This window comes from Drosophila ananassae, chromosome 2L (assembly GCF_017639315.1).
Source record: "Drosophila ananassae strain 14024-0371.13 chromosome 2L, ASM1763931v2, whole genome shotgun sequence".
In the NCBI taxonomy this organism is placed as follows: Eukaryota; Metazoa; Arthropoda; class Insecta; order Diptera; family Drosophilidae; genus Drosophila; species Drosophila ananassae.
The window spans coordinates 13,719,886-13,746,072 of NC_057927.1; the positions used below are offsets into that span (position 1 = coordinate 13,719,886).

The 26,187-nt window shown below is 40.5% G+C and overlaps 5 protein-coding genes across 7 annotated transcripts in view; 2 read left to right on the forward strand and 3 right to left on the reverse strand.

Moving 5' to 3' along the window:
* LOC6499445 (hemicentin-2) overlaps positions 1-8,247 on the reverse strand; it is a 68,279-nt gene extending 60,032 nt beyond the window's left edge. The window contains exon 1 of the mRNA XM_001954592.4: positions 7,668-8,247. The gene's annotated coding sequence lies outside the window, so the exon portion shown is untranslated. The remainder of the gene's footprint in view (positions 1-7,667) is intronic.
* Positions 8,248-12,930: 4,683 nt separating this feature from the next.
* LOC6501145 (Golgi-associated plant pathogenesis-related protein 1) lies at positions 12,931-13,954 on the forward strand. The gene is made up of 3 exons (XM_001954596.3): positions 12,931-13,253; positions 13,311-13,615; positions 13,671-13,954. Exons 1-3 carry the CDS (start codon positions 13,077-13,079, stop codon positions 13,753-13,755), a joined length of 567 nt encoding a protein of 188 aa, XP_001954632.2. The 5' UTR covers positions 12,931-13,076; the 3' UTR covers positions 13,756-13,954.
* An 86-nt stretch (positions 13,955-14,040) lies between these two features.
* Positions 14,041-15,430, reverse strand: LOC6499442. The gene is made up of 2 exons (XM_001954597.4): positions 15,367-15,430; positions 14,041-15,271 (listed from the first exon to the last, which is right to left on the reverse strand). Exon 2 carries the CDS (start codon positions 15,251-15,253, stop codon positions 14,219-14,221), a length of 1,035 nt encoding a protein of 344 aa, XP_001954633.1. The 5' UTR covers positions 15,254-15,271; positions 15,367-15,430; the 3' UTR covers positions 14,041-14,218.
* Positions 15,431-15,558: 128 nt separating this feature from the next.
* Positions 15,559-16,700, reverse strand: LOC26513703. The gene has a single exon (XM_014911715.2). The coding sequence runs from the start codon at positions 16,599-16,601 to the stop codon at positions 15,666-15,668; it is 936 nt and encodes a 311-aa protein (XP_014767201.1). The 5' UTR covers positions 16,602-16,700; the 3' UTR covers positions 15,559-15,665.
* A 2,748-nt stretch (positions 16,701-19,448) lies between these two features.
* Positions 19,449-20,500, forward strand: LOC26515457 (Golgi-associated plant pathogenesis-related protein 1). Of its 3 annotated transcripts, none has more exons than XM_032456410.2 (4): positions 19,449-19,629; positions 19,691-19,822; positions 19,893-20,185; positions 20,237-20,500. In XM_032456410.2, the coding sequence occupies exons 1-4, from the start codon at positions 19,591-19,593 to the stop codon at positions 20,325-20,327; spliced, it is 555 nt and encodes a 184-aa protein (XP_032312301.1). In that variant the 5' UTR covers positions 19,449-19,590; the 3' UTR covers positions 20,328-20,500. The 3 variants fall into 3 exon arrangements, with proteins under 3 accessions (XP_032312301.1, XP_014767425.1, XP_014767426.1); XM_014911939.3 differs by having other exon boundaries at positions 19,470-19,629; positions 19,872-20,185; XM_014911940.3 differs by having other exon boundaries at positions 19,471-19,629; positions 19,875-20,185.
* Positions 20,501-26,187: the final 5,687 nt, after the last annotated feature.

Consider the following 26,187-nt stretch of genomic DNA (forward strand, 5'->3'; position numbering starts at 1 on the left):
GAAAAGTTTTCGCTTTGATATTTGATTTCAGTACTGGCCTGCAATGGCTGGAGCCACCGAAACGGAAAAAGGTTCAAATTACCGCGAGTTTTTAGTCGGTTTCGTTTTCGGGCTCGTACATTTTGTCCTTCTGTTGTGATTTCTCCTTTTTTGTGTTGCTTAGCGTGGTGTGCACTTTACTTTTCGGATTTGACTTTTATGCCATGCTGGTATAAGCTCTGGCCCACTCACGAGATTCAAGGTTTTAAGCCAATTCTGCGGGTTAACAATCAATGAAGCCTTTGCGTGGGCAGTTTTTCAAAAATTCTCAAGAGAAACTAAGCCAAAAACATTTACTAAAAACTTTTTGTTAAATGAATAACAGGTTAAAGAAAGTTTATAAAATGTAGTTCTCAACAAGGACTTGGTTAAGGTTTATGTTTTTAATTAAGTTTGAAATAAGACTGAAGCATAAGTAATGATTAAAAATTGATAAAAAAAAATTGTTAGAAAATAATCTCTTTAATTTTTCCAATAACAATCAAAAACATTTTCTTAAAAAAAACCTTGCTTTTGGATTTATTTTCAATTGTAGTCAGTATTTTCCTTTAAACCTTTTGAACTCTACGACCTGCCTTAAATATCGATTTAATTAATTTGAAAACCGCTTGTGCTGATTAAATATTAACAGAGCTGACGTATTTACGTCGAATGTGGAGTGTGCCGAGGGTATCGAGGTCCTTTGGTGGGGCTCCTGTGGTTCTGGTTGTGTACAGCATATCGTATGACAGCCATTAGGAATATTGATTTCCATATCGCAACATTAACCGTCGTCAGAAGGCAACAAAAAGTCGCATTCCAAAGCTGCAAAAAAAATGGAAGCACAGACAGGACCTGCACACATACACACACACACGCGTCTAAATACGCTGACGTAATGTGAAAATTATGCGTTGTAATTTGCGCCAGAAGAAGGAAACGGAAAAGCGGAAGACGACGCACTCAAACAAAAAGAGGGGGCGGGGCCAGGGCGGAAGAAATGGAAGAGGGACGAAAACAAACTCAAAAAAACACGCAGGATATGTATATCCAAGAAGAAGATATAGGCGGACGAACAGACGCATTTACATATGTTTGACTGTGTGTGTGTGAGTCTTCTGATGGGGGGGTGTATGTGAGTCGGTATGCAGATGTGGACATGAAAAATTGGAACACTTTAACAGTCAAAGCAGATTCACAGTTCCTATCTACCATTTCCCAAAGTTTTTTTTTCTTCGCACCACCCCAATCCCTTGTTGCTTTAGGTCTTGTTGTTTTTTGGCACTTTTTCGCCATCGCCCTCTTCATCACAGTTTTTTTATTTGGTGGCAGCTCGCAAGGAAGTTGTAAAAATAAAACATAGCACGTTTGCAAGTCCCAAAACAAAAAAAAAGACCCCAGAGAATGTTCTACGGGGGTTCCGACATAACGATACCCGGTACTTATGGCTATGTTAGTTACCAAAATGTTATTAGGAGGTTGGGCCCAAAAATATAGGAAAACTATGAAGAGATACCCAAGTCTCTAATCAAGTTTTAAAATAATTTCTAATATTATAACAGGTATATTTTTCTGGAAACTACACGTTAAGCTAAGGCACATCACTTCCTGCTCCTCGTAAAACAAAAATCCATGTAGTGACAGTGGGTGGATGGTTGATGGAGGGAGACAGGCCCGAAGGCGAAGAAAAATAACTACATGAAAATTTGTGGTCGCTGAAGAATGTGGCAGGCGAATACCGCCCGCTGCCATGGGAGAAGCTCAAATTTGCGGGCACTAAACGTGGCATGTGGCGAACCCAGCATCAGCATCTCGGCATTAGAGCCATCGCAATTGGAGGCACCAACCTGCGTGTGTAAATGCTACGAAATAAATTTGTGTCGCCTTGCAACGTTGGCAAAAAAGAAATGGAAATAAAAGTGTGTAACAACGCCAGGAACAAGCAGATGACGGGGCAGAAGCAAAGCCTCATAAATGTTTACACCTTGTCTGGGAGGAATATCAGGAGCATGAGGTGGTTGAGGGTGGTCTGGTGGGTGGCCCACGCACAAAACGTGTCAATGACGAAGGTGAAAGGAGGGGAGCTGGGCCTGCTGGTGGCAAAACGCTGCTGATAAACGTCGTTCTAATAATGATAATGGCTGACGTTGCATCCTGTTGCACAGTGGAACGGAAGTGTGCCGGTCCATAGAAGCTAATGAAGTCAGCGAGTGGTATCCTTCTCCCTAACTCATTCTGGTAATTTATGGTATTTAACATGCAACAGATCTAATAATGTACTTAGTACCTTAGTAAATAGATAATATTATATTTTAAATAAATATTTTCTTCCTTTCGTAATCTATTATTTCACTAGAGATAGAGAACCTTAATTCTTAATGAAAACTTTCCTAGAATCCTATATAACTTCACCCACTGTATAGGTCTCATTCTTTTCTCGCTTTTTTTTCCTGAACACATTTGAATCATTGTTTTTTTCACCCTACACTTGGACTTGTTTTTCACAACTTTCTGGTATTATGTGTTCTACGAGATACAATGGACAGCGAAAGACATTTAAAATTTTCGTCGAGCTGAGTACATAATTTGTTTAATGGTGATTTATTGTCTGGATGTTGGCGCCTCGCTCTAACAAATTGTAAAATTTTGCAAATTCTTTTTCTTTCCTCCTCTGGCCAGGATAAATGTGCATTATTCTTTATGCCCGACATTCTACGATATATATATATATAAATCTAACTTTTTCTGATATTCTTTGATATTCCTTTCACTTGCCTCGGCTTTTTGTACTGGCACTTTTCAATTGGCTTGCTTTCGCCTCGTTTGCCACAAGTTTGGATAATTTTTTTTCAGCTCTTTATTGTTCAGGTTGTTGGCAAAGTTTCCTCTTTTACCGTCGCATATTTCGGGGCACTTTTATGGTTTCCTATACATTTAATTAAAATAGTTTTTGCAATCATTTAATGAGCCCAACTAATTTCCATTTTGTTCGACAGCTGAATATGTTGCAACATTTTTATGGTGGCATCCCATAAACCTAATGTGTCTGCCTCATTAATGTGAAATTTTAAATTATGCAGATTTTTTTGTTTGGTTGATAAAAATTGCAGATCGAGTTGCAAATAGAATTTATGGCTAATCTTAATGTGAATAACATCATAATTTAAGCACTACTTTTTCATTGAAGTTTTATAAAATTCTATTAATTGTAAATAAAAAATAAACATTTATTAAAGAAATAATATGACAATAAAAGAAATGAAAAATTATGCAAATTTGAATTGAATTTGCAAATAAAGCAACGGCAACAGCTTGAAAATGAATTTTCGGTATCGCGGTGTCGGAGCGTACAGAAAATGAAATTAATATTAAACAATGCGTGACATTTTTTGCAACAAAGCCAAGGTATACAGAAAAAACAAAAAATAGAAATTAAAAAAAGAAAAAAGAATCTGTGGAAAGAGTCAGAGGCTACGTGGCACAAACAACCGCACCTCGTTAAAATTGTATGCCGAAATGGCTGCATATATGTGGCTAAAACAAACAACCAACAAGAAACCATTTTCAAAAAGTTAAACAAGCTGGCAAGGCAAAAAGTACAGGGGAACAAATAAAGCAAAATGAACCAAAACAAATTCAAGAGAGAATTAAAAATTCAATTCAGCAAAGCCTTCGGGTCGACTCTATATTTTATTTGACCGAAAAAAAGTGTGCCACTGGGATAGGGTGCTCTCTGCGTATCCCCTATAATTATAAAACAAGGGATATAGGTAAAGGATATGCATAATTCGAATTTGTTCAGATATAAATATTAATCAACGCCACATATGTCGCGGCTCAAACGCAAACCGCTCACCCAGCACTAAATGTGTGACAAATGAAATATTTAAATACGTTTCAGACCCACAAACATTTTGACGTTTTTCGCACTGACAAAGTGCCGCAAAAAGTTCCAAATTGTGGTTATTGTGGGGGACAACACAAAAGCCCGAAAAAGACGAATAATTTTATATGAAGCGAGCCCCCAACTCGATGACTTGCAGTGGGGAATACTCTCCACAGTTAAAGTTTTAAATTCACAAAAAAGTTGTTTCCACCCAGCATGGCGATTACAAAAAACTTACACATCATTATCGTCGTATGAATGGTGATGATGAACATCAGGGACAGTGTCCTTTTTTTGCATCGGCATTTGAAACGGAAGTGATTTCATCAAATATTCATATTAACTAATTGGATTTGATGCCAGTTTGCACATTTCTGTGTGTCCTTCGGAGCGGATATTGCCTCTCGATCTCATCAGGACCTGCCTTCCGTCGGGCAGAGTCATAATTTAATACAGCGCTTATTTTAAATTAAAAATGTATTTTTACTCATGCCATTTCCAATTAACAGGACACAGGGGATAGTAGTGTGTTGGAATGGGTTGGGCTGAAGTTCTTACCTAAAAAGAAATAATGAAATTTATTAATGATGTTTGGCGAAAGTATTAAAGTTTTAATAAGAACTTAAGAATTTGTATTTCATTTTTATTACAAACACTTAAGCCTGAGGACGAACCAAACACTCCTTTTAATTACTATGTTTGTTTGCCAAGACGCCATCGAAACTTGTAAGAAACTTTCCATATTTCCACAAGAAGCTCAAAGGCTTCTTCGGCTAATCAAACTACTGTGTCCCCCTCCTGTTTTGATAAACTCAGTGCGAGTCCAACTTGAATTCCCCAGTCTTTTCATTAGCATTCAAGGCGAGCCACGTTTTCCCAGTAGAAGCGATGAATAAAATAACAAACATGGCAACCGGCAAACAAAAATAAACCCTGAAAAGACGCTCGCTCGGGTTGGGGCAAAAACAACGCGAAAATGTGTCAGTTAAAGTGGCGTATACACAACATGTGGGCGAAAGCAATGAACTCGGTGCAAAAACTTGGCTCGGCTCTTCACTGAGCCAAACTCTTTTGGGCCAACTGCAGGCTCCTCGCGCCTTTCCACAACCACCAAGCCGCTTCTATTACTTGCACGCGCCAAAAAATACGGAACGAAGAAAACGTGGCGAATATTACGAAATATTAAAAAAGGGGGTAAAAATATAGAAAATTCTGGGCTATGCCAGTGGCAGCACAAACAGAAACCCAGACCAAAAGAAGATGAAGTGGCGGGACTGCAAAGGAGGCAACAAAATAGCATAGAAAATTAATAATCGCGCAATTTTTGCGCCAGTAAACAATGAGAAAGTCTTGGCTCGTTAGTTTCCTCATTATTCTGAATTTTCAGCTTGCTCCATATCCCTCTGCTCACCGCCCTTCGTCCTGCCATCCTTTGGCCCTGCCTTTGTACCCGCCTTTTGCAGTTGCAGCCAAAGTCCTGAAAGAGTCCTCCTGAAAAGGACAAAACGCAGCGAGCTTCGGCAAACGAAACGGCGGCAAGAGAGCCTTGAGGTTCGGTCTGCTCTGATTTTTTTTTTGGTATTTGCTGCCCGGGCTGACTGAGACAACTGTCTGACAAGATGAAGAACGCGATTTCACCGGAAAAATAATAATGAAAAATGCGATTTAATATCATTTTTCATAGCAACAAATTTCGCGAAGCCCCACCTACTTGGCGTCTGCTCTGCTTTCTTGGCTCAAAGTGGAGTGCAAATGAAGTGTTGTAGCGCAAAAAGTTGCAAAGCTCTAATGGATTTCAGTTGTCTCACACTTTTAAGCTACAGACTCATAAAGGACGAATTCCAGATATTTTAGATAACGTCATAATATGACAGAAAATTAAAATTAAAACTTTTTACAGGAAAATGCCTTTGCTAGTTGGAAATCATAAGAGTTTGAAGAACTTTTCGAGTAAGAAAATAACCCGCAATCATCTGGATCATGCTTGGATTTGCTTATAAAATGTTGCCTACTTATGAGCTGTATGGCGGAATTTGTTCCAAGGTACCTAGGCATATTTCCAAGTCGGATTCAAAATGCATTTATGAATTTTAACTTTGTCCGACAGTGACAGTTTATTTCTAGGAGAATCACAGTTTGCTTCGGAATTGTGTGCCTATGAAAGGTCCTTTGCCAAAGATCGCCCCAAGGTACTTATGGTGATCTCAATGTCGTAGCACAGAGCCTATCATGGAAATACCTGCATAGATCTAAGGCCTAGTTTCCAGTTGATGCCTATGTCCCAATCTGCAGTCCATTTCTCAATCATGTAACATATTTCTGCAGACCTAAGGATGCAGCAAGGAAGAAATTTCACAAACTGCAATCAAAGAAGCATCTGGCACGGACCCTTTGACAGAAGAGAAGCCCAAATAAAACAAATTTAAACGATACTGACTGTGAAACTGATGAAAGCAACAGCTATTCCCAACGATGCTGCAGACCAACCACTGGACGACCAGAAACAGGGAAACAAAATCAAATTACAAGCAAGCAAAAAATAAAAGAGCTCGGAAAAAGGGCAACAAGTTTTCCTGGGTGTCGACTTGATTTTGCATTTGCAAGCCAGTGGACGCGGCGACACCGGAACGACAACTAAATTATTAATGCACAATGAACTTGAAGCGAGAGCAGCTCGGCAAGCCAGAAAATATGGCTGGCAAAAAAACGCCAAAATGTGTAGTATGTGTGTGTGTGTGTTGGGGTATGAGCGAATGGGAATGCAAATGACATTAACTTGGCCGAGAGTGGGGCAAGGACAAGGGCAAACAGCGGCGTAAAAGTAACCAAACAAAGTGTGGAAAAATGTATAATACGTGGACAAATTGCGTAGAGGACAGCTGGTCCTGTGGCCCATTTTTTCCTTTACCGTTTTCCCGTTCGCTTTGTTGTTCCTCCTGTCTTTTCATTTTGCATTTTAAATCAACATTTGTGTTTTAGCCGTATTTCTCCGGTGCTTTTAATCTTTTTTTCATTTTGATATGCATTAAAAGTTTTCAACTTATTTATATAATTTTTCATGGGAATTTCACCTTTTGAAGTTTGGATATGAAATGCGTAATGATTTTTTCATTGCTGTTAAATAAACAATTGAGCTGGAGTGGTTGACAGGGGCATCCGGCGGCAGGTAGGGCACATGGCAGTTTGTTGACGAAACTTTTCCAACTGGGGATGATACTCGAGGCCTAACAACCTCTCATTTATTATACACCCAGGCAGGCCACCCAAAGTCGCTTGCGTGTATGGGACTAATCAAATTCTGTCATTTAATTTGGGCAACTTACAGGGCATAAAGGTTAAATGCTTCTAATGCGAAGTTGCGAAGGGCCGCAAAAAGCCTTTCGGGGTGACCATTAGGATCCCTCCTTTATTTATGGAGGAAAAGAGTCAATTTTATGGCGGAAATAATCGTATATCTTGGCAAATTTGTGTTAAATGTGTTTTGTTGGCAATGGTCTTTGAATTTTTAACATTTATGAACAAGATGTTAAGCTATCTATCTAAACATATTTAAATAATAAATCAAAAAAAAAAAGTTGTACAAAGGTATAAACGTAAACGGTAAAGTTCCGATACCCTGACCTATCCAATTTATTTTAATTGTTTAATTTAAAGTTATGTCAGTTCGATTCGTAAGCGGCTTAACTTTTTTAATTTTCAACGTGATGAGGTCCTTTTTTGCGAAGTCACTTTATCTCCCATATGGCTACGGGGATTGGCTCACCTTTGTGTGATTTTTCAATAAATTCCGCTGCTCCAGAGGAAGGCAAGATATCCAAAACACGTGACAGATTTGCTTGGATTACATACGCATTACGCACATACACTGACTGGGACACACACGCACACCCACTGGGCACAAAAGGACACGGCAGCACGACACACACCAGCGTCTGTGTATGTGTGTGAGAATATCTGTGGATTAACTTTTTCCACCGGAGACGCACAATTCAATGCGGTTTCTGTTATTGTTGTTATTATTGCTTGTTATTTCTGTTACTGGTACTTGTTGTTGATGTTACCACTTATTATCCTTGAGGTGGCGCGACAAAAAGTGACAGGATGCACAACGACACTCTCGGGGTTCTAACCGAGCCAATTTGGCGGTCACTGCAGTCTGCAGGCTCTCAATCTCCGATTAGTTAATGCGTTCACAACACACGACACACGGCAAAGCCCAGAGTCACTGTTACAGTTTGGGTCACAGTCACAGTTTCAGTCACAGGGGCGACAGTAACGACATCGACTCAGCGCCAGGCACAACTGAAGCCCACGACAACGGCATTCGAAGTGGCGACGGGTGATGGCACCGGCCACGACGGCCCCAAAAACGGCTCCACGGTTCGCACGGGTCCGACCGTGGGAAAAGCCGAGCACTCGGCTCGGAAAACTCCGTCCCATCCAAAGAGAGACCTCCCGCTTAAGAGAGGCCCGCTGAGTGGGAGTGCCGGTGGACATGCGCCGTGATGCACTTCACCAACGGACTCTTCCAGTGCCTTAGTTTATGGCCCGGTCCCAAAACTTGTCCCAAACCAAACAGCAACAGCTGTTCGGCACACAAAAAAGCTGTCCTCGTTGTCGGCTTTTCGCTGACGCACTCTCTTTACACTGCTCCCAGGACGCCAGGATATATGTATTTATGTGTGGCGTGTCTTAGGTCAGAAACGTGGGAATCTGCAAGTGGGCTAATGAGGGAGGGCCGAGAGGACCGAGAGGATGGCTAAAGAGCGGAGGGGCTTCTGTGGGCAGAGTACCTCCACCTTCCCCGGTGTCGGCAGAATTTTTAATTATGATAAATGCCCATTCATAAAAATGAGTGGCATACATTTGCGTTGCGTTGCGTGTTTATTTTTATATTTCGTATATTTGGTATATTCTGCATAATTGTTATTGCTATTATTATTTCTTCCATTTTACCGTCCCACTGTCTCATCTTTTATTTTCTGTTTTTTTTTTGGGTCTGTGTCAGTAATTTGTTAGCTCCGTCTTTGAGGGTCCACATTCGACTCCCCCCTCCTAGGATATTTTGCTCCTGACAGCCCAAGATTTATGCGACTGCAGTTTGGTGGCGATTGGTGGCATTGCTAAGTGGCGGTGCGGTGAGCGGTAATCGGATGGGGGAGGCGGTATCGGGACATGGGGGTGATGGGCGCTAGCTGATGATCGACTGCCGGCTGCAGGTGTTGATGGCCCAGATGTGCCTCAATCACCATCACCGTCAGTTAATAAAATCAGAGAACGACATTTGATGAATGGTTGCGATTTTTGCAACTGACGCTTCCGAGAGCGAATCGTTTAGCCAGCTATTAGTAGACATTGAAAGACAATTGCAATAGGATGGAATAAACCCTACAAATAATTGAATGTTTTTTACTATTATGAATTATCCTTAGCATCCTTACTGAATATATTCTGTTTGCAATAATAATGTATGGATCTCCATACTGACTTCCACAAATTTCCAAGGACAATATATCTTGGGTCGAAAGCCTTTTCAAAGGTGTTTCCATTTATTTTCTTGGGAGAGAAAAGCAGGAGGCTATAATATACTTTATCTCAATGCCATGTCCTACCTCTCGACAAAAACCAAATTGACCAAAGTTAATTTAACCACTGTAAACACTCCCTGACTCGAAGGCACTCGAAACGCTTCGCTGGCCACGAGTGAGGAAAGTGCAAAAAAGAAGTCCCGGCCAGGATGAAACATGGGGTGGCAAAAGACACAAGGACCGCCCTCTGAGTGGGTGTGGCGGTGCAACACACGGATACGTACTGTAGTGAAAATCAATTGGAACGCCAACAAACGCTTCAATCAATTTTACTTTGGCAAACATTGAGTGCAAAATAAATCACAGCATCGACTCGAGACGATGGTGGCTGCCTCGGCCGGAGATCCTGTAGCCAGGATTCAGGGTTCTTGAAAGGAGCGGCTACTGAAGCGGGGTATTCCGGCTACCCACGGAGCACATCCTTGTGTTTATCTTATTTATGCAAAGCTGTGGCAAACACTAACAATAACACACCACAGTGGGCTTGGGGAATGGGGCTAAAAAATGAATGAAATCAATGAAATGCGGGGAGAAGAAGTGGCAAGGGGAGGGTGCAAAAAACTGCAACAAGCCGATTGCCAATATGTGACTGTGTCAGTGTGTGTGCAAGGACATCATGCCACTTGGAGGCACATCAAACATCTCAAACGAAATGAATAATTTATGGACGCAGAAGAGACGAAGGACGGGGCGTCAGACGCCAAATCCTGCTGCAGAGATACAACCACGCACTCTCATACAAATACGCATTAGAGGACACAGTCGAGCCATTCATGGATTTCAATGCGATTTCAATGCAATCGACAATATAAAATTCCAATGCGAGTGAGGAATGTAAATGGCAACCTGAAGTGCTCGAGGTTCCTTTGCATTTATTTTCATTTCTTCACCATAATTCCCTCAAAAAGAAATTCATTTCGAGCATTCCCATCCACCCCAAAGCAAACAGAACGGCAAGTGTCAGACTCTGGGTATGCATTCCGAAATTCCCATATTTATTCGAACCATTTCGGTGTGTCAAATGCGATTATCGCGCTTTCAAAATATGCAGGATCCGAGTCGGGAGTCGCCTATCTCCCGCCCGTATAAAATAAGAAAGTTTTTCAAAATAAATGACTGCACAAAACTTTGCTAATCTGAGTGAGAATAGAAGTGAGTGTGGTGGGCGCACATCTCGTCATGAATATTCCGGACAGAGCCCTGAACAGTTGACATTGATGTTGGTTAGACCGCACAGAAATTCGTCAATTTTTTAAATGCCTGATGGAGTGGCCTCAACAAAACCACTGTCTCGTGGAAAATATTAATTTAACTTTGCGCATTTGCCGAGCAATGACACTTGCCGGGAACCTGCGACAGCCACAATGTGTCGCCGTACTGGCCACAAACGGGGGCAACTGCTGGCAGGATACCAGGCAGTATACACCATCACCAAAAATCCTCCATTTGTTGTCTATTTGCCTATGCGAAATTTGATGCGCTGTTTGCGTCTGTGGCGGTGTGGTCGCTGTTGTTCTGTGCTCTCATTATCGTAAATTTTTATGCTAAATACATTTCGTTGTCGGCCCCAAAAATACAAGCATCAAATCCGAAAGCGACAAGAAATCCGATGTCTGCTTATCCACAAAACAACGACTCTGCCATACTCTCTGGGCTTGGTATGAGATGGGCTTGGAAAAAACTCCTATTTTTTGTTATTCTTTAGCCTGTACTATTGCTAGTGCAATAATATTATTTATTTACTAGTTATACTCTTATTATTGGGGATACATGACTTCATATCTAAATTTAACACCATCTGGTGGAATTCTAAGAACGAACAGACTTACTACGTTACAATTTTGGCTTTCTGTAATGAAAGCAGTTTGGTGCTGAAGCAGATGTGTTCATCATAGGTCGAAGGACATTAAAGTGCCACATTTACATCAGCTGTCACCAAAGGCTAGGAAGACGTCCATCGGCCACATAGACATTCTGAGCCCGAGGAGGACGCAGAAAAATTGAACCATTTGAAGACGCCTAAGCTGGGAAGATGTTGAAGCTCATGTTGGAAAAACGCCTGCTTTTGTAATTCCTCATGAATCGTTGGATCACCCGACTCTCTTCGACAGAAGAGTGTTTACCAGTTTTCTCCAAAATCCTTATTTTAATACAGTTTAGAAGGAACGCGGCGCCATTATAAAGGTAACAAACAATGACTCGAGATCGCCGCTCAAGCTCCTGGTGATTTTTCCACATTACCAAATGCTGTAATGCTGCCTGCATAACCACAATGTCATCCAATTCTGAGGTGCCAACAAGAACTTCGGACGATTTGACGGTCATCTTGATTAGTTTGATGGTCCGGTAGTGCACCAGGCACAGTTGCTGCTTCTTTTCCAAGTGATACTGGTAGGCTTCAAGGATTCCCAGTTTTGCTTTAATATTATTGCTGACTTGTAAGTCTTGACGGATGGAATCTCTTAATATTTGTATACCCTGTTCGGTTGCCCTATGAACTTTTCCAATCTCAACCAGCTGTTGATCCAAATGCAGGCTGTCGATTTGGAGCTTGCGGATGTCAAGTTGTTTGAAATCTTCGACCATTTTCATCTTATAAACATTTTCAGGACACGAGGGAAATTTAATCCGTAATTGGTTTTGCAGTTTACCAACACGACGTTTAAACGCATTCAGCTCCTTAAGGATTTCATGCAACTCGATCTTTTTTGGTGTTGTTTGCCCCGAAGACTCCTCTGACAAATCTTCGACTAGATCCAACTCACTCAACTCACATGGATCAACCGCGACACTCATTCGCGTCACTTCAAAAGGCACTCTCTTCGGCTTCTCTGGAACAGAGGTAAGTTCTGGCTCTTCTCTAGTCCTTAGTCCTATGGCATAGCAATTATCCCGCTTCGAATTCGAATCGTTTATAGAGCCGCTCTTAATGTAAAGCATAGTGCAAAACCAGTAGAAATAGATTAGGAAATATAACAAATTGGATAATAAGGTGTACAATTTCTAGCAGTAAAAGCTTCTGTCCTGTGTAAGGTTTTGATTAAAAATGCAAATATTTTCCTTTTTTTTAACATCAGAAGAAAATAAACAACAACATGGTTCTGAAGCAGATTCTTTTGAGTCATTTATCATACAATTGTCACTCATTAATGGATTTAATATAACCGATGATTTTTTTAATGACATACAGAACTTAGCTGCCAAAAAGATCAAACCAAAAGAATTTCTTTACTTCATTAACATCAGAAAAAAAATATACATTGGATGAGACTTACGATGATTACTTATTTCAATAACAATATTTCAATGCATATTTATTGTTTTTGTCAATTTTTTGTAAAAATGTTATACTTTAAATTTTAAAGTTTAAAATTTCAAGAAATAATTAATAAAAAAATTTGTGACAAACATTTCTAATTTAGTTGGCTTGGAAAAACTTATCAACAAAGCTTGTATGTAATTTTACGTTTTTTCATCAGTCAGATAAAACTTTCAAACCATTCGAAAAAAAATTAAATAAAAATTTTCTGCTAAAATTAAAAAAAATTTTATAGATAAAGTGAAAAAAAGTAAAGAAAATTAAAATGAATTGGATGGGCTTTATTTTTGCTGCGATTCTTTGTCTGTATCAATATCAAGTTGCCACGGGTGAAGGAGAAGAGGAGAGTCTGCAAGAGCACAACCGGCTGAGATCCCTTCATGGATGTCCGGCTCTAAAGTTATCAGCGTCACTAAGCAAAGGCTGTGCTGAGTATGCACAGGTAAGCAAATGCGCAAAATTTATTAATATTGTGTCATATCTAGTTTATTGGGCATAGGAATTGGCAGAAAATGAGAAATTCGAACACTCGGATCATCAGGGAAAGTACGGGGAAAATTTGTACTACACATCATCAGATCCAAAAAAATGTGTTCAAGATTGGTACGACGAGATAAAGGACTATGATTTCAATAAGCCCGAGTTTTCTGCGAAAACTGGACACTTTACTGCCGTGGTTTGGAAGTCTTCGACAGAAATGGGCCATGGTCAAGCAAAAAGCAAATCCGGTAATACCTATGTGGTAGCAAGGTATACACCCGCTGGAAATATGGCAGGCCAGTTCGAGAAAAACGTTCCGAGGGTGTCAGTGCAACATATTTTTAATTTTCATAAGATATTTAACTTTTTTTAATTGCAGAGTTGGTCACTCTGGTGCTGGCATTAATGATGTGCGAATTGGGCTTTTAGCTTCAATTTTTATATTGATGCACATATTGCTTTAGGTCTGGCCGAGTCACAAACTTGTTCTCTAGTTATCCTTTTCGTATTGCTACCCCAACAATGGAGGCAACGGACGATCGCAGTGGAAAAAAAGATGTTTATCAATTCAATACATTTAAATCAAAATCTTTCGTTATATACCATAAGTTCGTAATTAACCCATTATTTTATAAGCAACAATATAAAATAAAATAAATTCAATTATGCGGTTTTCTCTAACACAATGCTGGGTATATAGTATAGGGAATATATATACATTTAGTATTGTATAGAAAACCATGAACAAATAATCAACACAAGAATTATGGGTTTTATTTAGCTGCCAGATGAATTTATTACGAATGAAAATCGCAGATTTGACTGAAATTACACAAGTCACGTTATTCTAATTGATAAATGTCTACACTTGGAGCATGTTTTCTTGAACTTGTCAAACATTGTTAATTCAGACAATAGTTGTTCCAACTACCTTGATCGATTTTGCCTTTCGCGATTTTTCCCTTCATGATTTTCCGTACGATTTTCGAAGAACGATGAGTTGCGACGCATATAATCTGATAGGTCTTGAAGACGCGTGGATGAATGCCTTTCACTTGCAGTGAACAGGGTTGAATTTCGCTCAATGAAGGACATAAGCGTCTGATGGCGATCGGGATAATAGAGACGGTCATCCAGAGTATGAATTCTCATAGTCATGCAATCAAGAAGGTTAATTGCGCCACTCTTTAGCTGGAAGATCACCTGCGTGGCCAGCTTTTTTTTTCCCGTGTACTCTTTGATTGTGATCAGCTTTTCCAGACTGAGTTTCAGTGCACACGGCTCCTCCATCTCGAAGGTGACTGAATTGTTCAAGTTGCTGAAGTCGTTACTAAGCTTCCGGTGGTTTAAAGAACAAAAGCGTTGCAGACACAGAGCCTGATCCCATTCCAAGTTGCGTTCGAAGCAGTCTAACTTCCCGAACGAACCTTGCATGCTGTTAACAAAGCACATATTTTGGCTGATAGAGTTCTTTAAAAGCGTAATGGCCTGATCGCTAGCCCTTTTAACCTGTTCAAGCTGAGCCTGCTGCTGGACCAACTTTTGGCTGTTGCGCTGAAGGTCCAGGATATCGGGATGGGTGTCTATGTTCCTAGCTTCCAACCCAATATCCGTGCAGGACTCGATATCAGGACATTTGGGCACACCTAGACGGAATTTGCCGTTCAGGTGGCTTACTCGGAGCTTCAAGCCACTCAGCTCCTTCTGTATTTCATCCAATTGAAACCATCTTGGCGTTGTCCATTCTGTGGAATCACCTACTTCGCCCGACAGCTCATCCAGATTCGAAAGTCCGTCCGCATCGCAGTGAAATAGTTCATTCTTTACCCTTATTTCCGTAACTTCTTTTTTCTTCCCAATGAATTTTGGCTTTCCTTCTACGATAATAGGAACTGGTGCCTCCTTCGAGGGAAGTCCTGCCGCTCGGCAAGATGGTAGGCTCTCGGGCAATTCACAGTCCATAGTTCAGTAAATCAAAATCTAATTGAATAGGTATGAAAAGATTTAAAAAATGTATAGGAAAAATATAGAAATGCCAGAATCTGATTTGGTATGTGTTCTGGAGAGAGTATTACTTTGTTTTAACCGGTAAATCATAGATAACTCATCTATGTATGTATTGTAGGCTATGAAGTCATTCGGGTTTTCCATTTCCCAGTTACAAATTCAGATTTCTATTGCAAATGTTAGACGTACCCTAAGGGGTAATAAATCATGTATACGCCTTACCCTTCAAAAAAGGGCCCCCAATTATAACAAAAATAGTATCTATTTTGTAGTATAAGTTTTATTTAGAAATTAAAAAACCTAACAAGAAAAAGACCGCAAATTTCTCTGAAGTATTCTGACAGACAACCTTCCAGTCTTTTTCTCGTTAAGCTTTGAAGCTAAGTACAGTTGATGCATTTTCAATGTCTCTACCCTCAATGGGTCCAGAGGAGCTTCCACTGAGCCCAAAAACTTCAATTCTTGCAATATTCATCTCTTTTATCAAGATAAAATGAAGTTCTTTAGAGGACTGCTTCAGATGGTTAATCTGTTTAAAGACTAAACGTTTCGTTTTCTGGTAATTATTCTTATTTGCTACATTTAATATCTGGTAAGCGGTAAGCCTCTCCCATTTTTCCGAATCCCTATCGAATTCCATTCCATCTAGTTTCTCTCTATCCACGTGCCGATATCGTTCGAGGCAAAGCGCCTGCTCTTTTTCCATAGTCCTTTGGAAGGAGTCCAGATTCCCCAATCGTTTTAGCAAAGCATCAGCTATTTTCTTATCCCTGCAAAGGGCATCACGGTTCATTTTAAGGTTCATTTCAGTACATTCACGAGCAGATAGCAACTGGGGAAGTTGGATGTCCAACTTATGGCTATTGATTTGAAGCTCAAGAATGAGTGGACTAGCTTCGTAGAGTTGTGACATTAAATCGTCATAGCAAGTTTTTATAGTCGGGCACTCTGCTACATCGGTTTTCAATAGATGATTTAATCGGTTCACTCGTCGTTTTATGAGCTTAACCTCTTCTAGAATATCCTTTAAGTTCATGCTCCTTTCTGAGACGGGCTTGGTACTTTCTTCATCCTCGGGAAATATTTCCTCATGTTCTGAGGGCTCGCACGATACCACTATCTTGGGACGGGGACTTGGTATATAGTTCTTTTTGACTGCCTTTTGTAATGGGCACTCTAAATGTCGGTACTTTTTTTCAATTTCATATTTGGGTAATCCTGGAGCTGTGCAAACATGGTTTTTGTCGTCTTGTGTTAGGAATACTCGCGAATTTTCATAATTCCTAATGTCATACTGATTCATTATTCAAAAATACGCTCAGCTTATGAGTAATTGAGTTGTAAGGAAATTGAGAGTGAAATGAACACAAAAATCAAATTAAATAATGTACTAATAAATATTTAAAAATCATACTAAATATTTCAAATACCTACTTGGATAGGAAATATGTCAAGTTAAACACCACTTAAATAAAACCCCATTTAGCTGAACTATTTAAAAAATGGCTTCAAAATTAAAAAGGTTAAGAAAAACTTGTGAAAATCATTTATTTTCTCTTCTCGTCGAACTGGTATAGAGCACCCGCCGTGCATTGAATTGAATGACAGCGGAAAATGAAGTAAAATCTAATTAAAAACCTTTGCTCTCTGGGAAAATTACAATTGTCAGCGTAAAATAAACGCACCTGCTCGCACAACCCATACACAGGCACACACCTCAACAGATGGACACACACAAGCGATTTCCCATACGCAAACAAGCATCACCTGAATCGGAACCCAAATCCAAATCCGATAGGAGGAGAATGGCGGGGAACGCAAAGCTTGGCAGGTGAAAAACAGACGTCGGCTGTCCGAATCGCCGAATGCGGAATCTGGCGAAAATAGAGCCAAACTTTTACCAGACAAAAAAGCAAGGTGAACTGTCACGGCAAAGTGCTCCAGTTCCTTGGTTAGAAACGAGGAAGAGCATCCGATTCAGTGATGTTGCATTTGGGTTCTTTTGGATGGAGTTCCTATCGCAACCTAAATTAAAAGAATCATTGAACTTGACTGATAAAATATCGTTTGAATATTTTTCCAATATCTGCAGCAATATACTGGCTATCCCCGAGTTAGGATTTTTGGCATCACTAATTTTAGGGGGCGGTATGCATTGGTATGAAAGGGGTAGAGTCTGATAGCCTCCAGGACGAACGAATCGCGCTGTTGCACACGAAAAATAACAAGCTGCGTGGGTCAATTCGTCGAATGTCGGTCAGGACAGCAACCGGGAAAGAAGCAGACCGAGGGGGCTGGTGGCCGAAATCAGTCGCTGTACAGGGGAGGAGTGAAGAACGTCAAAGTTTCGCACCCGGCCATTTGGCCGGCATTGCTGGGAGTCCCCATGGGGACTTCCATCCACAGACACAACTGAACCGAATGCGCTCTGTCTGAATTAAAAGAAATTAGTTTAGTTATGCCAGGGTCCCATCGGTTTCTCAATTGAGTTATTGGGCTAGTCCGAACGAGGATACCTTGGGGCTGTTGTCACGAGGCAACTCGGAAGGATAAATAGCATTTGTTATGCAAGTTATCCCATCTTTCCCGTTGCCATATTGGGGTTTTCATATGCCAACAATATATTCAGCTTTATTGCGTATGACTTTTCTGATGTCGGTTAACCACTTTTTGAGTAAAAGTGTCATTTCCATTTTACTCCATTTGGTAATGACAGAAATTTCTATCTATTACTCCAACACAAAACCAAGCAAATAGTTTTTTAAATATTCCCCTTTTTAAAAATAATAAATAGCACTCACATCTAAACCAAAGCCTAAAGCTTTGCTATCGCAAAGTGGGTTTTTGCTCCCCATGCTGTCGAAATTGATGGAAGAAATATTTTTGAGGTAAATGAGATATTTAGGAGTGCCTATTAAACTCAAACGCCCCCCAAACCAGCACACAATAAATCTTCTCGGTCCCAAATTGACATTTTACAGCCAAAAACCCGAAACCGAAGCCAAACGGAGGACAAAGTAACTTGCAGTTGTCGCTGCTTCTGGGTTGTTGGTGGAACTATTGTTTTTGTTGCTGTGACTGTTGTCACAAACACTGATATTGTTGTCAACAATGATGGCCCAAAGCATCAGCCACATGGGTTGCGGCCAGAGCTCATCTTTCGTCACAGGACCCGCAACCAGGACACATGCATGCCAAAGCCAACTACGAAACTGAACGTTTATTGCCGCAGCTCCATGGAGCGACAGTAGGAAAAATTTCATATCTTTCGGAGGGCATGTGGATTGGGGGCGTGACCGTAATAGAGTTAGCCCACTGCCGCTGACGATCCAAACTCATCGCATTATCCTTTGTCCTGGTAGCGGTTGCTCGCTCAAAATAATTGCACATGGGCACCTCCAAAAACCAAACACGTCAGCCAGTTCCCTCCTAATGCCAAAAGCATTAAAGCTCCGACCAGCTGTCGACACTAGACACAAATTGCCAGCGATAAGCACCAGATTTCAGTTGAACCTGATGACTCGTTTAAAGGCATCTTTTACGAGGTGTGATCAAAAATTACTCAAAAACATCAGAATTTAAATTTTATTTAAAATATAGTTTGGATTGCGAATAATACCACTCGAAGAAATGAGATCGGGATTATCATGAAACAGAATTTTTATCTGATAATAAAAATTTCAGCAATTAAATTTGCATTAATATCTAGAAATCTAGAATTATTTATATATTTTTGCTAAACGATTGCCTACCAAATGAGGAAAATACATTGGAGGAGCCCATACGCCCATCGAAGGCTGTATCTTTGCCACAAAGCAGCCGATTATTAAGCGGGGTACCTTAAACGATTTGTGAATCGATTTCCCACCAATCTGCATCAAAATCTGGAAACAAAATATTTTTTAGATTTTTTGTCACTTTTTTGGGAGGATCCCCTTCAAAATGACGAACGGATGGACAATTTCTGTGTGGTCGTCGCCCGCCAGTGCTTTTTTCATGAGGATCTGTCACCTTGAAAATAGTAATACTAATCCCTAATAATAAGATTATGAAATCGTAAATTAGTGATCAAAAAAAACATTTTGGCGATGTGTGTTTAGTGGGTGTTGTTTTATCTGAAAATGTATGTATTTCGGAAAAATTTGTACTTCTTTAACAAATATATGTTTAAATCTAAGAGTGCCAGATACAAAATTTTTGAGTGACAATTGATTTTGGAGCTTGGGATGATTTAAAAAATGCTTAAATATTTCGGACTGTCTTCATAAATTGTAAATTATTTATCAACATTTATGATGAACTTGTTTGTTTTGTTAGTTTTACTTTACCCGGTAATCATTTCAAAATGCCCCTTTGTAGAAATGACTAAATAATTAGTATCGTTAATCGTAGGCGATCGTCGATGTTAAGTCCACGGTGGAGCAAGACTGTCTAATATTGCACAACCGGCTTAGAGCTCGGCATGCTGTCCCAGATCTTCAGTTGTCATCATCCCTTTGCGAAGATTGTCAGGCGTATGCTGCCGTGAGTTAGTTATAGACTAAAACGCACAGTATTGATCCAATCGCAACAGCAGGTTATGGCCAAAAGCCAGGTTCTGGAACATTCGCAAAATGAAGGAAATTACACGGAAAACATAGAAGTCACTATTGGAAACCCTTTAAAATCTGTGAAGAAATGGTATGATGAAATAGAATATTACAACTTTCACCAGCCGGGATATAGTGAAGATACGTGCCACTTTACTGCTCTGGTTTGGAAGTCATCAGAGATGTTCGGATATGGCCAAGCCGATGATAGCGAAGGAAAAACGTACTTAGTTGCCAGATATGTTCCGGCCGGAAATCAGGAAGGAAAGTATCGCGAAAACGTTCGGAAACTCAGAAGGTTAGCTGTGACATTTTGTTTGTTTTTAGCTGTAAATTAATTTTGTTGCAGGCGCTCCATGAGAAACAAAGGAATTTGTCTGTTTGTTAATTTCCACAATTTTGTCATTGCGCAAATAACAATCTTGCTCCTTTACCATTGAACATGCCTTTTTATGCTAAGCTGACCCGGATACGCAGGAAGGATACGCCTAAGGATACTTCATAGATCGTGTATTTTTTTTGACAATTACTTGTAGACAAACATAATTTTTTTAATTTTTAATTTATATGAGAAAACGACGAAATGTCTAAAAGTATTTAAGGGTAAAAAGTATTTTAAAGGCTAAAGTATTTAATTTTAATAATAGAGTATGATAGTTTTTTTGCTTTTCCGACCTGTTTCCAATACACATACATACATAGTATGTTGAAAAGAAGCCCATATGTGTCTGGCAGACTTTCGGGAAACAATCGTTTTCCTTTCACTATTTATTTTATCTTTATCTCTTTTTGGCAATCAGCATCGGGGAAGGAAATTCCCCATTGGCCATGCCGGTGTCAACAGTACAGATGGGTAGATCCAGCATCAGATTCAGATTCAGTGATTCCACCGCGTTCATGGGATTGTAATTTAACATTTTGTGTTGGGTTTTTGGGTCCGCCGCCCCATGCCTGCTCCCCAGTGGAAGCCAGTGTCAGGGAGCGAGACACTGGGAGCTGGGAGCACATTAAATCCTTAAGCACACATTATTATTCAATCAGATATGGAGTTGCTCGTTTTTTGTGTTGTGGCTGGTTGGGCCGTGCGTGGGCGCTCACCTAATGGCATTCAAATTGCCTCCGGCTGGCTTGAATTGGACCATCTTCAACAAAAATTAATGGAATTATAGATCATGGTATCCAGGGATGCCACTCCCTAGACATTTCTTTGCCATTTGCTGAGCGAAACTAAAAAAATCCATTTTACCTTTTATTTATATTGTGACTTTAAATTTCAGTATTTTTCTTGAAAAAGCTACTATCCAATAATAACTTAATTTCGCGGCGCAAATTTTGAGGTCACGCCTCTTCATCGTCACTTCATTAGGCTGTGGAAGTAAAGTTCGTCAACTATACAATATTTATAACCGAAACTTGGTCATAAAATTTATGTGCATCGTAAACTCGGAAAGTTGGGTTGACTCGCTCACTGACAAAATGTTGTGAAATCAAATTTCCCCACAAACCGACCCTAATGACCTCGCCCACAAACATTACGGCAACGCGAAGACGCTCACTCACCAAAAGGATGAAATCAAGACGAGCGACAGGACGGCTGAATGGCTGGCTGGCAGGACGTCATTGCGTTGCTCTGAAAATTGTTTAAATTTTCGCGCTTTTAATTATCTGCACAGTGCCGGGTGCTTAAATTATAACGACGCTGACCTAATTGAGTAATAATTAAAATTAAGTACATGCTAAATTGTTATTAATTATAAAGTGCATGCGAAGGGGACACCACTGGCACTGACTTGCCATCGATTGCATAAAAGGAGATGCTTAAAAAAGGGTTCATTTCGTGGAAGCTGGTTGATGGCGAATGCTACAAAATGTTACTACCCTTGCCATGAAGTAAATCTACATTTTCAAGCTTGGGGCTTCCAAGAGTGAACTATTCAATGAATTGAATTCAAAGACATAAACAGCTATACAGCTATACCGAAAAATGTGTGATACCTTTGATTATATCAACTTACATGGTTACTTTTAGCTTGTTTCCATGAAATTTTAACAAAAATAACAAACATCCACCAGCAGTAAATGGGAAGCATTTTTTATAGCTTCCATATTGCATAATATGGCTATCAAATGAAACGGTCTCTGCTGCCGTTTGTGAGCAGACTAAAAGTTGATTTGCTTCACGCAATGACTAATGGCTGCAGCCAGAAATTAAATGCGCCAACCAGACCCAGAAACTAATGCAGCTCCACCCTCACGGAGATGACAGGAGAAGCCATTCGAGCCCCTCCACTTCAGCATTTGCAGTGACACATTTCAATATAAATTATTGTCAATGGAAGTGCATAAAATGTTGCATGTAGCTGAAACATGAAAACACCAGCCACTAACAAAACAAAAAACAAATGGAAGAGCCAGCGGCAAAAACAAAAGCAACCGAAACACGTTATTCATCGTTAAAGCAACTGCAGGCTAGATCGTTGACGACAGCGGCAGGCGTCGAGCAAAGGATAAGGGACGAAGGACGAGAGGCGACGTGACTGCACTGAGACGAGATGAATGTACGGGGCGTATGCGCAATGCGATATGCAACAAATTGCTAAACAAATCAAATTTATTGCCAGAGCTGCGCATACAACAGAACGCATGTAACGCGTCACACAGATAGCAAAAATTAATATGAGTCGCCGTTTGTTCAAATGCTGTTACATTTAAAAAAAATATTTATAAATTTGAGACTTTGTTTTTAAAATTTTTTTTTATTCCTGATAAAAAATTTAAAGCCATAAATACTTTATGATTCTATACAGTTATTATTTAAAAAAAACCTTAATATTGTTTTCTCTGCAATTGTTAAAGCCTTGCCGCGATATTGTTTGCCTATCAGCATTGGCATAACTTCATTTGGGCCAGGCTCTTGCTCGTTGGCTGCTGGTTTGCTGGATGCTGGTTTGTCTGGACAACTCTTCTTCCATTCTTTCGGTTAAGTTGAATTTTTACCCACCAACACACACAGGCGCAGGATGCAGGCTGCTGGTTTCCAGGCTGCATGCATAACAACATGGCGGTCGCTCCGACCGGAAGTCCGACTTGTGTTGCGTTAAATTTATGCCAGACTGCAGTTTCGCAGCTGCACTTGCGATTCCTTGGCAGGGAACGGTACAATGGGTTAAATGAGCCGCATGAAGGAGACGAAGATGAGCTCGGAGGACACTCAGTCGAGGTCCAGTTCAACTTTCGCTCTCCAAAGTCACGTTTAAGTCGCAAAGCTCAATTTAACTTTTAAAAGAGCCTCAAAGCCAATGAAGTGGCCTTGCCAAGTTGTATAAAAATTGAATTTCCAACATAATACGATTTAAAAATCCTTTCATACATGAAAAATTTTTGAAAAATGTCAAGGATATGGAATCTTGGTTTCTCAGTAATGGAATTATTTTGTTTCTCAATTAATCAAAAATGCTTTCAATATAATGAAATTGAATATTTTATTTTGTCAACTTGATAGTTTTTTGAGAGATTGAATGTTCTTCAAGTTCCTTACTTTCAGCTCACAGTCTGCACCCATTGTTGCCACTTGGGGCAGTTATCATTGCTGTTGATTTTTATTTTCTCAATTAGGAAGTTGTTTTTATTATAACTGCTGGCTGCGTACAGTCAGGCCAACTAAACAGAGGGACTCGGGCTGGGGAGGGCAACATGACCACACCCACGCCCCCCCTGTTGTGGGCGGCAGTAGACACTTATTCATCAGGCGGAAGTTTGCTGGCTGCTCGCATTGTTGCTGTGGCTGGTGCAGACTTGTTAGTTGTTCGTGGGTGTTTGGCGCTCATGCAAATTGCATAAGTAACAAAAGCGAAAGAAAAAGCCTGGCAAAAAGAGATGAAAGAAAGAAAAAGGCTAAAAACCCAGAAAGTAAAAACCAACAAGGAAAATAGTGGCAAACAAAGTTGCTATCGCCCAACTCCCCCGCACACTCGTATATATTTTGAATTTATATTTAACAGCATTACAAGGCAACAGCTCCCACAGCCCTACCCATCCACACCCCATTCCTGGACTTAGAGCCATCCAGTCAGCCAACCAACGGAATCGGAAGTTATAGTTATGCCGCTCGCGCGGACGCATTCTGAAAATATATTTTTCCGAGCAACACAGGAACAACAGCAACAAAAGTTTATTTAAAACTTTTGCGGTTAAGCTTGTTACTTGCCAGCTACTTTGGCCCACAACCCAACTCCGAACTAACTCGTTTAGTTCAAGGGTTCTGGTCTACAAAATATTTAAGGCGAGTCATAAACATTTTCGGAGAGCACGTGTAGCCCATCGGCGCTCATAAAAATTATACAGACGTTGGCTTTGGCTTTGGCTCTGGCTCTGGCCATTAATGTTTTGAAGTGGCCAACATTGGTCTTAACCCATTTTGGCCTCTTGAATAAACAGAAAGGTTAACTGCTGTATTTTAAATAAGGCCTAAATAATAATAGTTCTGGTAACATTTCTAGATAATCCAAAAACTGAGAAATTTTTTGAATTGTTAATAATTTTAAAGAGTCTATCAGTGGGTTAAGACGACTTGCCTCTCAATCTCATCTTAATCAGCTGGCAGATTAACCAACTTTATACAGAAGCTTAAATTTTCAGCATTCTATGGGCCCATCAGGTTGTCCGACTCTCCTGGTGTTGGCATCATAAAAATTTTCAATTTCATTTGCCTGGCAGAAAGAACAGCAGCCGGACGGGCTGGCAAGGAGCTGTGGCAAGTGCAGGATGCTGCTGGCATATCGATGACGGCCACCTCTTCTTTGGCAAAAATAGAGGAGTACGACCCAAAACGACACGGCAGGGCGACAGGGCGAGCCAATAAAAGTGTCGAACGCTGCTTGACAAAGCGCTGGCCTGCTTTGTATTTATGATGAGCCATCCGTGCCAAAGTCCTCGTTGTGCCAAGCCCGTGCCTCCTGCGGGTCACACTGTCGTGTCCGAGACTCCTCCATCTCGTCCTGATGGGAACTGGCTTTTAATGTTCGATAGTGCTGTCAGGTAGATGTTTACCAGTTTACATATAGATATTACCAAATTAATGCAGATGGTAATTTTTTTGATCGTACCTTACTAGGAAACTAATATAAAAAATATGTCTTTAAGTAATTCTTAGAATACCATTTATTGCCTTTTTTTTAGCTTTTACAACTAGTTGACAGCACTAGGACCTAACTAGGACCTTGCATTTGGAGTTTGTGCGGGTCACAGTGGGACGCCAGTGGGACGCCAGTGGGACGCCAGTGGGACGGGAACTAGGAATCGGGAACGCCAGAGCTCTGGGCCATGCCATTGATGGAATTCCAATAAATTCTCCTCTCAGCTGGCTCCCAGTTTGTGCCCAAGTGTATGCGTGTATGAAGCGATGCAGCAGGATCTGCAGGAGCCGAAGGAGCAAGGCAAAGGAAAACGGAGTAGCAAAACCAGAAGCAGCAGCTCTTAGTGCCATATTTTTGTTGGGCATTTGAATTTTGAGCTTTTGTGGGCTTCTGTGGGCTGCTGTCTCTCTGCCCGTCTCCATGGGAAATAAATTATGGCTTAATTTAATTTGAGGTGCCGGCCCGGTCACCGCCTGCAATGTGGCGAAATCTGTCTGTGGTTGCTGGATTTATATGCCGGCGCGTGTGGAAGCCTCGCCGAGATTAGATTAGTTGCCAATTCGGTTCAGTTGCCGGGTGATGAATGGCAAAAAGGTTATTTCCGCAAAAACGAAAAAGAAGCTTCTCCTTGGCTCGGATAAGAATCGTGTTGGGAGAATGATTGGGATTACACAATGTGGTTCATACATCAAGTACGAGCTCATGGCGTTACTTAAGATACTTAAAGCATATATGTATGGCGGCACCATATCATTATTAATTTTCAGACCAAAAAATACGTTTTATATTGCTCCCTTGGCAAATACTTTTGAGAATTAATTTGAAAGGAACTTATGTTCCAGAAGGAAACTGTTTTTCAGAAACTTTATTTGCTTTGCAACCAGCATGAGGGAAACGCGTACGCACTTCCTTTCGAAAGTGCCAGGGCAATAATTAATGTGATGCTTGCTTAAAAATATGTAAGTAAAGTTGCAAAGTAATCCAAAAATGAAGATATGAAAGAGAAAGTTAAAAGTTGTGCATCGGAATCAGCAACACCACCAACAAACCGGCAAACAACGCATCAGCGCAAAACAGGACGAAAATGGGAGGCTTGGGGGAAAAAGTTATTCGGGTGAAATTTTCTCATTAAGCGCAGTGCAGCTTGCCACTTCGCCTGTCGGGG

Excerpts from the sequence above, each read along its gene's own strand:
- LOC6501145 (XM_001954596.3), top strand. The coding sequence starts at position 13,077 with ATGAATTGGATGGGCTTTATTTTTGCTGCGATTCTTTGTCTGTATCAA. Across the intron at positions 13,254-13,310 it reads GCTGTGCTGAGTATGCACAG|GAATTGGCAGAAAATGAGAA; the intron begins GTAAGCAAATGC and ends TATTGGGCATAG. Across the intron at positions 13,616-13,670 it reads GAGAAAAACGTTCCGAGGGT|AGTTGGTCACTCTGGTGCTG; the intron begins GTCAGTGCAACA and ends TTTTAATTGCAG.
- LOC6499442 (XM_001954597.4), bottom strand. The coding sequence starts at position 15,253 with ATGGACTGTGAATTGCCCGAGAGCCTACCATCTTGCCGAGCGGCAGGA.
- LOC26513703 (XM_014911715.2), bottom strand. The coding sequence starts at position 16,601 with ATGAATCAGTATGACATTAGGAATTATGAAAATTCGCGAGTATTCCTA.
- LOC26515457 (XM_014911939.3), top strand. The coding sequence starts at position 19,591 with ATGATGAACTTGTTTGTTTTGTTAGTTTTACTTTACCCG. Across the intron at positions 19,823-19,871 it reads ATTGTCAGGCGTATGCTGCC|CAGGTTATGGCCAAAAGCCA; the intron begins GTGAGTTAGTTA and ends CAATCGCAACAG. Across the intron at positions 20,186-20,236 it reads AACGTTCGGAAACTCAGAAG|GCGCTCCATGAGAAACAAAG; the intron begins GTTAGCTGTGAC and ends ATTTTGTTGCAG.